Source organism: Nematolebias whitei, chromosome 5 (genome assembly GCF_014905685.2).
Source record: "Nematolebias whitei isolate Nwh7 chromosome 5, NemWhi1, whole genome shotgun sequence".
Classification (NCBI taxonomy): Eukaryota; Metazoa; Chordata; class Actinopteri; order Cyprinodontiformes; family Rivulidae; genus Nematolebias; species Nematolebias whitei.
Window position 1 is genome coordinate 532,641 of NC_056502.1, and position 10,051 is coordinate 542,691.

The following is a 10,051-nucleotide window of genomic DNA, read 5'->3' on the forward strand; positions in this document are numbered from 1 at the left end:
AATGTATAAAACTAAAAACAGGAACATGTCTGCATTGGTCCCTGCCAGGAGTCATGTCACTGCTGTCTTACTTGTGTTCTACTTCCTGTGATGTTCTTAGAACCAGATGGTGCTGAACTGCAGGAGGCCGTGGATAAAACTACCTTCAGCCACGATTTCAACAATCTGGAATCTGCCACCACATACTCCATCTATCTGAAGGCCTATTCTGCCCATGGAGGCAGCCAGCAGTCCAACACTATCACCGCCACTACGCTGGGAGGAGGTATGTCCCCTGGAGTGTATACACTCAGACCATCAGACACCTACAGGTGGATTTAGGAAGATGAAGAAGTCTTGTGTTGGCCTCTTGTCATGAGGCAAGCATTGTGCGATTGGTCAAAACATTGTGGGTGTGTTTGTTTATGTAAAGTGGTTGCTGTCAGCTGACCTCTGAGCATATCCTGATGCATGCTCAATAATCCAGGTAGAAAAATATAAAAAAGTTAAATCTGGTCCTCTGGACATTCAAAAAAACAAAACAAAGCAAATCAACAAAAAAATGTAGAAACGTTTCGTCTCTCATCCTGAGGACTTCCTCAGTCTGAGGAGCTGTATTCAGCTCAGTCTCTTAAATAGCACCTTCTCAGAGTGGATCAACCAGTTTGCTGCTGACAACCAAAACCAGCTGATCACATGCTCAAGAAGGACCATCAGCCTAACAATGGATCATTAGCACACTGATGGCTGTTTACTATTCACAGAGGGCTGAGTGATACTAGCAATCACAGCATTGTAAGAGGGGGACAGTTGAACCCGGAGGCCTCCACCCCTGTTTAACGATGGACGATTACTTTTCACAAAGATGGCCTCCTTTACTCCTCTCTCAAACCATCGTTCCTCTCTGTCCAGGATGTGAACATCTTCATCCCTGAAAGAGTGACCGCTGGCCTGGAGATGAGTGTAGACCGCAGAGTCCTGGCCTGATGATGTTGATCTTCTGTGCTGGGCCATCCTTTGCTAGTATCACTCAGCCCTCTGTGAACAGTAAACAGCCATCAGTGTGCTAATGATCCATTGTTAGGCTGATGGTCCTTCTTGAGCGTGTGATCAGCTGGTTTTGGTTGTCAGCAGCAAAACTGGTTGATCCACTCTGAGAAGATGCTATTTAAGAGACTGAGCTGAATACAGCAATTCAGACTGAGGAAGTCTCTTGGATGAGAGACGAAACGTTTCTACATTTTTTTGTTGATTTGCTTTGTTTTGTTTTTTGAATGTCCAGAGGACCAGATTGAACTTTTTTAGATGACCTCTGAGAGTAGCATCTGCTGAGGAGCTGTTGGTCGAGGCTGTGAAAAAATACAATCATCATTACAACAAATCCAGTAAAAATGATTAAAAGAGTCAAACAAAACTTATAGGGATAGGCAAAGAAATTGTGGAAAGGACATGGGACAACTTTGAAAACAAAAACACAGGAGACAGCATGAAGAACTGAAGGCTCTTCATGGCTGTGCTCCAGGAGGGCGTGCTCCTTCCCCTGGGCTGTGTAGGGAAGTGTTCCCGCACCCCTTGTTGAAATCAGAGGCAATCTCTATTTACAAAAATACAAGAAATACATATCTCCATCTTCATCAACTGAAAATAAAAATGCACTTGTAGTAGATTTTTACTACATATTAAATAAATCACACTGAAAACTGTGTGGTTGTGTTCATTTATGTTGTGCTGAAGAGGCAGGACTTACCGGTAGTTATGTCCCATGGTTGTTTTTGACCACGGGGAGGGGCTCGTCGACGAGCGCCTGGTGACAGGGTCTTGACCCATGGGGCCCAGTTGGGCTCAGCCTGAAGGAGCAGCATGGGTTTGCCTTCCTGTGGACCCACCACCTGCAGGAAGGGCCATAAAAGTCAGGTGCATGATGCTATGGGCAGTGGCCGAAGGTGGGGACCTTGGCACTCTGACCCTGGCTTACCAAAGCTGCTCTTGGGACATGGAATGTAACCTCTCTGGCAGGGAAGGAGCATGAGCTTATGCGTAAGGTAGAGAGGTACAGACTAGATATAGTTGGGTTCACCTTGTCGCACAGCATGGGCTCTGGAAACTATCTCGTTGAGAGGGGCTGGACCTTATTCCACTCTGGAGTTGCCCTTGGTGAGAGGCATCAAGCTGGTGTGGGTCTACTTGTAGCCCCCCGACTTGGTGCCTGTGTGTTGGAGTTTTCCCCAGTAGATGAGACGGTGGCCTCCCTTCGCCTTTGGGTTGGGGGATGGGCTCTGACTGTTGTTTGTGCCTACGCGCTAAACTACAGTTCAGAGTATCCAACCTTCTTGGAGACCTTGGCAGGGGTGCTGGAAGGTGGGGATTCATTTATTCTGCTTGGGGACTTCAATGCCCACTTGGGTAATTACAGTGTGACCTGGAGTGTCGTGATTGGGAAGAACAGCCTCTCTGATCTGAACCCAAGCGGTGTTCTGTAGTTAGTCTTCTGTGCTAGTCATAGTTTGCCCATCACGAACACCACGTTCGAACATAAGGGTGTCCTTAAGTGCACTTGGCACCAGGATGCCCTAGGTCATAGATCAATGATTGACTTTGTAGTTGTGTCATATGATTGCGGCCATTTGTTTTGGACTTTCGGATGAAGAGAGGAGCTGAGCTGTCAACTGATCACTGCCTGGTAGGGAGTTGGATCAGATGGCAGGGGAAGATGCCAGACAGACTCAGTAGTTAAGTCAAGTCAAGTCAACTTTATTTATAGAGCACATTTAAACCAGAACCTGTTATCAAAGTGCTTAACAACAACAACAATCAATGAGTAAATTAAAGAGAAAAATATATAAACACATATATACAATACACTAATAATAATAATAACTGAAGAATTAATAAAAGCATTTAAAACATAGGGCCACAGATGAAAAAACACTAGATCAATTTACACTGTATGAAATGCCTGAGAGAACAAATGTGTTTTAAGCAGGGATTTGAAGTGAGAAAGGGAGGTGGCCTGCCTGATGTTGGGGGGCAGGTTGTTCCAGAGTTTGGGGCCCATGACTGAAAAAGCCCGATCTCCTCTGAGCTTCAGTCTTGTTTTTGGAACAGCCAAAAGCAGCTGATCGGATGATCTCAGGACCCGAGAGGGAACGTAATGTTCCAGAAGCTCAGAGAGGTAAAGGGGTGCGAGGCCATTTAGGCACTTGAAGGTCAACAGAAGAATTATAAAGACTATCCTCGTACGAACAGGGAGCCAGTGAAGGGAGGACAGAACTGGAGTAATATGTTCAGACCTACGAGTTCCGGTTAAAAGCCGAGCAGCAGCATTCTGGACGAGCTGAAGACGCGAGATGGAGGCCTGGCTGATCCCAGCATACAGTGCATTGCAATAGTCCAATCGGGTCGTGACAAAGGCATGGACTAGTTTCTCAAGGTCGGGTCTGGACAATACTGGCTTGAGCTTAGCTACCTGTCTTAGTTGGAAGAAGCTTTTCTGCAGAGCAGAGTTGATTTGTTTGTCAAACTTGAAGTCAGAGTCTAAAACCATCCCGAGATTTTTACCAGACTGCTTCAGATATGGCTGAAGAGAGTCCAGATTGACAGGATCAGTGGCGGCAGTTGAGCTAGGGCTAAAAACAATGACTTCAGTCTTGTCATTGTTAAAGCTTAAGAAATTTGAAGCCATCCAGGCCTTAATGTCGTCCAGACATTTTAACAGAGGGTGAATGGAGCAAACACTTGCTGGTTTCACAGGCAGGTAGATCTGGCAGTCATCAGCATAGCAATGGAATGAAAGACTATGTTTCCTCAGGATGGACCCCAGTTGGAGAAAATAAAGTGAGAACAGAAGGGGTCCAAGAATCGAACCCTGTGGGACCCCACAAGAAAGAGGTAATGAGGCAGATATATTATTACCAACCTTGACACTGAAACTCCTTCCACTTAGGTATGAGCGGAACCATTCTAATGCAGCACCTGTGATCCCAACCCACTGTTCCAGCCGTGATATAAGGATACTGTGGTGAACAGTATCAAAAGCAGTTAGGGGGAGTGGTGGCGCAGAGGTTAGAGAGATGGGCCTGTGATCCGAAGATCGCCGGTTCACGCCCCGGCCCCGACAACATCAAAAATTGTGGGTGGGGTAGGTGAAACACCCACACTTGCCCCCACCCTCATTTGCCCCACTCTGGGCCCATGAGCAAGGCCCTTAACCCCCATCATGTGCTCCCTAAACAGGTCTCTCTTGAAAATGAGTTCTCATGGCTCAGTGAGACTAACCTGGATAAATTAAAGGCTAAATGAAAAAAAAAAAAAAAAAAAAGGTCCAGGAACACAAGTACCACAAATTGACCATAATCGTTTGATATAATATCGTTACAAACCCTTACTAATGCTGTTTCAGGCGTTAGAAGGCATTAGACCGTGTTCCTTGAGGTATACTCTGTGTATGTGTGTGTGTGTGTGTAAGGGGGGGGGGTGCTCTGTGAGTATGGAATTGGAGGTCTGTTGTTATGAGCTGTTCAGTCCCTGTACAAGTGGTGCGAGAGTTTGGTTTGCATTGCCGGTAGTAAGTTGGACCCCTTCAGGGTGGGAGTTGGACTCTGCCAGGGCTGCCCGTTGTCACCGATTCTGTTCGTAACTTTTATGGACAGAATTTCTCGGTGCAGCCAGCTGGCGGAGGGTTTCCAGTTCGGTGGGCTCAGGATTCCACCTCTGCTCTTTGCAGATGATGTGGTCCTGTTGGCATCATCGTGCCGTGATTTTCAGCTCTCACTGGAACGGTTTGCAGCCGAGTGTGAAGCAGCTGGGATGAGAATCAGCACCTCCAAATCTGAGGCCATGGTCCTCAACCAGAAAAGAGTGTATTGCTCTCTTCGGGTCGAGGGTGAGGTTCTGCATCAAGTGGAGGCGTTCAAGTATCTCAGGGTTTTGTTCACAAGTGAGGGAAGAATGGAGCGTGAAATTGACAGATGGATTGGTACAGCATCTGCAGTATTGCAGACTCTGTACTGGTCCGTTGTGGTGAAGCTGAGCTATAAGGCAAATCTCTCTGTTTACCAGTCGGTCTACATTCCTACCCTCACCTCTGGTCATGAGCTCTGGGTAGTGACGGAAAGAATGAGATTGCAGACACAGGCGGTTGAAATGAGTTTCCTCTGCAGGGTAGCTGGACTCTCCCTTAGAGACAGGGTGAGAAGTTCAGTTATCCGGGAGAGACTCAGCGTAGAACCGCTACTCATCCACATCGAGAGGAACCAGTTGAGGTGGTTTGGGCATCTGGTAAGGATGCCCCCTGGGCATCTCCCCAGGGAGGTGCTTCAGGCATGTCCAACTGGGAGGAAACCCTGGGGAAGACCCAGAACACGCTGGAGAGACTATGTCTCTCGGTTGTCCTGGGAATGCCTTGGAATCCTCCTAGAAGAGCTGGAAGAGGTGGCTGTGGAAAGAGATGTCTGGGCCTCCCTATTCAAGCTACTGCCCCTGCGACCCGACTCAGGAATAAGCTGAAGATAAGTGATGGATTGATGGATGGTTGTTTTTGAGTATGAACTGTCTATGAGAAAAAGACTATCTATAATCACATTAGTGAGATCTGACTTCTTGCACCTTGTTGAATTCTTACCAAGTCTTTAGACTCACCTGAGACACTGACACACCTGGAACATAACTGAGACACTTAGACATGCATGGTGCACCCCTGAGACAGCCCAACACACTTGGAACACAACTGAGACTCCTGAGACACTCCAACACACATGGGAGTCACCTGAGACATTCCAACTAACCTGTAATTCAATTCAATTTAGTTTATTTATATAGCACCAAATCACAATAAAGTTGTCTCAGGGTACTTTACAGAAACTTTCACATACATAAAAGCCAATTAGTAAAGTTCTCTATCTAAGGAAGCAGCAGATAAGTTGAATCTTGGCTTCCTTGCAGTCTCCCTGTAACACAACCTGAGATTTATCTGAAACACTCCCACACACCTGGAACACACCTGAGACTCTTGAGACACTCCAACACACCTGGAACACACCCGAGACTCACCTAAGTCACTCCCACACCAGGAACATACCTGGGATTCCTGAGACACTCACACACACCTGGAACCCACCTGAGACACAGACATAGATAGTGTACACCTGAGACACCAACACACCTGAGATTTCTGAGACACTCCAACACATCCAGAACACAACTGAGACACCTAGATAAGTATGATGCACACCTGAAACACTCCAACTCTCCTGGAATGCACCATAATCACCTGAGTCACTCCCATACACCTGAAACTCACCTAAGATTCCTGAAACAATCCAACACACCTGGAACACACATGAGACTCACCTGAGACACTTCTAAACACCTGGAACATACCTGATATACAGTATTTGGAAATGCATGGTGCACACCTAAAACATGCCAACATACTTGGAGCACACCTGAGACTTATCTGAAACACTCCAATTCAATTCAGTCTAATTAAATTTCAGTTCAGTTTACAAAGTATTTATATAGCACCATCACAACAGAAGGAGCCAGGGCACTGAACAAAAACATTCACATACATTAAAACTACAACACACCTAGAACACTCCGACACACACAACTCAAGACACCTGATACAAATTGATTCTCTTTATGTCTCTGTCCTTCCCACAGTTCCCAGTCCACCCAGTTTCTTCACCAAGGTGCTGAACCAGACTGCCATGCAGGTGTACTGGGAGTTGCCAGATAAACCAGGGAAGGTTAAGGGCTTTAGACTAGAGTACCGTGAGATCTCCAATCCAGATCTCCATGGGCAGGAGATCTTCCCAGGGCACATCAACACCCACACCATATCTCACCTGGGTGAGTACAATCATTGAATGCAGCCTGGTGCATCAGGTGTAGGCCATGCCCCTCCCCACCTCACCTGGTTAGCCTGTTACAGGTGTGAGTTTATTGAAATAGTTAAAAATTTATACATGGGTTTCTACTGTGCAAACCTATGTGGTAACTACCTGGTGTGTGTGTTTTTTAGAGCTGGCAGCAGTTTATGAAATCCAGCTGGTGGCATTCAATGGTAATGGAAATAGTACACCCACCCGCCACTTAGTGTCTCTGTCAGAAGGCAGAGCCTCTACTGCAGGTAGGCAGAGCCTCAGTGAGTTGACTCATGGGATCAGTTTAAGCAGTTTAAGCTGTGGGTTTGTCTCTTTCAGCTGGTCAGAGTTGTAACTGTGATCAGGCTGATGGGTCCATGTCCACTCTGCTCCTTGGTGTTCACAGCAGCCTCGCCTGCATCCTCTGCTGCCTGCTGCTGGTCTTGTTGGGCTACAGACACAGGTAAGACCTTCATCACTGTCATCATTATCACCTGTTGATGTAGAACTGCAATCTTCATCATCCTGCTTGCTCCGTGTTCAGTTTCTTCTGCAGGAAGAAGCCAAGCTGGGAGACTCCGCCCACCCTCATTGGTGTCAGAGGTCCTAAAGGTCACACACCTGAAAGCATTGAGCTGAGCCAGGTAAGAAAAACCTAATCCAATAAAACTAAAACAGCAGCAACAACAAACAAGCAAATTTACAAACTTATAATTCAAACTACGAGCCTACCATTGAAAACCAAAGAAAAAGTTTGAATTAAGTATTGTTCCCAGAAGGTTTGAAAAATTTAAGCTCTGCTCAGTTGATTTAGTCTGTCTGTTCTGTGGACAGTTTCCTGGATTGACAAGTCCTCTGAGAACTTCAGTCTGTTTAAAGACCCATCAGGTCATAGGCCACAACAAGGCCCAAATCAAGATTAAATCCTGAAATCCAAACACAAGTTTAGGAGTCAAAAGTTGATGCTGAAGCAAAACAGCTGGATATAAATCCTTCAAATCGAGGCCAAAATGATTCCTAAAACATTGATTCAATGATTCAAACCTTTCAAATACAAAGGACTCTGAGGTGGGCAGGAACCATTAGGGCCTGGTTCCTCTGACAGAAGATCTAGAACCTTCACATTTTGGAATCACTGTGTTAAATAACCTCCACTTTGGATCTTCAACTTATCATGGTGATGGAGTTTGTGCACCTGAATGTACCTAGCAGCTATGATGTCAGGGGCAATAGCCCCTGGTGGTAGGATTTCCCAAGGCAGATTGGTTCTAGGTGACAGGCCAGACAAAGAGCAATTCCAAAGACTTAAATGGAAAAACAAAAACAGGGAACTCAGTTTCCCTTGCCTGGACAAGGGTTATTGGGGCCCCACCCTGGAGCCAGACCTGGGGGAGGGGCTCATCCGTGAGTGCCTGGTGACCAGGTCTCTACCCATGGGGCCCGGTCGGGCTCAGCCTGAACGAGCAACACGGGTTTGCCTTCCTGTGGGCCCACCACCTGCAAGAGGGGTCATACAAGTCAAGTGCATGATGTCATGGGCAGTGGCTGAAAGTAGGGGCCTTGACGCTCTGACAGTCGCTTACCAAAGCTGGCTCTTGGGACATTGAGTGTGAATCCTTTTCTGTTCCTCTGTCATGTGGGTTTCCTCAGGGTTTAATTTTAGGGCCTTTTAATTTTTTTCTTTGTATATACTTCTTGTAGGATCAATTTTTAGAAAACAAGGCATCTCCTTTCACTGCTACACTGATGCCAAATCTGTGCCTTTAAGGCGAGTTGATACTTGGTTCATTAAACCTCTTTTATTGTGTCTCAAGTATCTTAAAGCTTGGATGGCCCTAAACTTCCTGCATTTTAATGAAAAAATGACAGAGATGCTTGTTTTTGGAAGGAGTGGAGCTTGTTCGAGCCCTCCAGTTGACTTAGACCCCCTGACAATGCACGTAAAGTTCACAGTTACAAACCTTGGTTTTAAGATGGACAGTGATTTTAAACTGGACAGTCAAATAAGAGCCACAGTCATCTGGTTTTTATCATTTGAGAAAATTGGAAAAGGTAAATTTATTCTTTCGAGGCAACAGTTTGAAACAGTAATCTATGCCTTCATTTCATCACGGCTGGATTACTGTAATTCTCTCTATCTCTGAGTCAACCAGTCCTCACTTACACGTCTGCAGCTGGTGCAAAATGCTGCTGCACGTCTGTTAACTGGAACACATAAAAGAGCGGACATCACCCTGTCCTGGCTTCTCTCCACTGGCTGCCCGTGTATTGTAGAGTTCATTTTAAAATTATTTTCTTTCAGAATCAGAATCAGAATAAACTTTATTGGCATTGCACCAAGATACAATGCGAATATGTACGTACAGTCGTCCGAAAATGGGTGGAATGCACGAAGCTGCGGCTAAAATGATTAGTGCGGCCTTCTTATTCTTATTCAGAATAATATTTTACTTTGTTTTTAAGGTTTTAAACAGCCCCCCCCCCCCCCCCCTTACTTAACAGAGCTTCTCCACCACTACACTCCCCCTTGGTCACTCAGGTTTGCTGACCAGCTGCTTCTGGTCATTCCCAAGAGTAAGAGGAAGCTTCGAGGAGACAGGGCCTTCTCTGTTAGTGCCCCTAAGTTATGGAACACTCTGCCTTTGCACATTTGACAGGACCCCTCACGGTCCATTTTTAAAACCCATCTGAAAACTCATCTCTACTCAATGGCCTTCAACCAACTGAGAATGTATTTTATTTCATTTTTATTGGTATTTATTTTATCTGTTTAACTCGTCATTTTATTGTGTTTTAAATTGAGTTTTTAGCTTTGTCACTTTATTTTTATGTTGTCATTTATCTTATTTATTACTGATTTTCAGCAATTTGTTTCAGCTGTGGATGGTGTTAACGTGGTTTATAAATAAAGTTGATAAAGATTACGATGATGATGACTTCTCTGGCGGGGAAGGAGCCTGAACTTGTGCATGAGGTTGAGAAATACCCACTAGATATAGTTGGGCTCAGAGTATTCCCAGGGAGGAGAGATTTGTGATGGGAGCAGACCTGAATGGACATGTTGATGAAGAAAACAGAGGGGCTGAGGAAGTGATGGGTAGGTTTGGTGTCAAGGAAAGAAACCAGGAAGGACAGATGGTGGTGGATTTTACCAAGAGAATGGAAATGGCTGTAGTCAATACATATTTCCAAAAGAGGGAGGAACA

At 45.6% G+C, this 10,051-nt stretch overlaps 1 protein-coding gene across 1 annotated transcript in view; it reads left to right on the forward strand.

The window, feature by feature from the left end:
- Positions 1-7,775, forward strand: part of LOC119409590 (immunoglobulin superfamily DCC subclass member 3-like) — a 35,577-nt gene extending 27,802 nt beyond the window's left edge. Inside the window, exons 7-12 of the mRNA XM_037676490.1 lie at positions 101-265; positions 6,643-6,831; positions 7,004-7,111; positions 7,185-7,308; positions 7,390-7,489; positions 7,680-7,775. Coding sequence (XP_037532418.1) covers positions 101-265; positions 6,643-6,831; positions 7,004-7,111; positions 7,185-7,308; positions 7,390-7,489; positions 7,680-7,775 — 782 coding nt within the window. The remainder of the gene's footprint in view (positions 1-100; positions 266-6,642; positions 6,832-7,003; positions 7,112-7,184; positions 7,309-7,389; positions 7,490-7,679) is intronic.
- Positions 7,776-10,051: the final 2,276 nt, after the last annotated feature.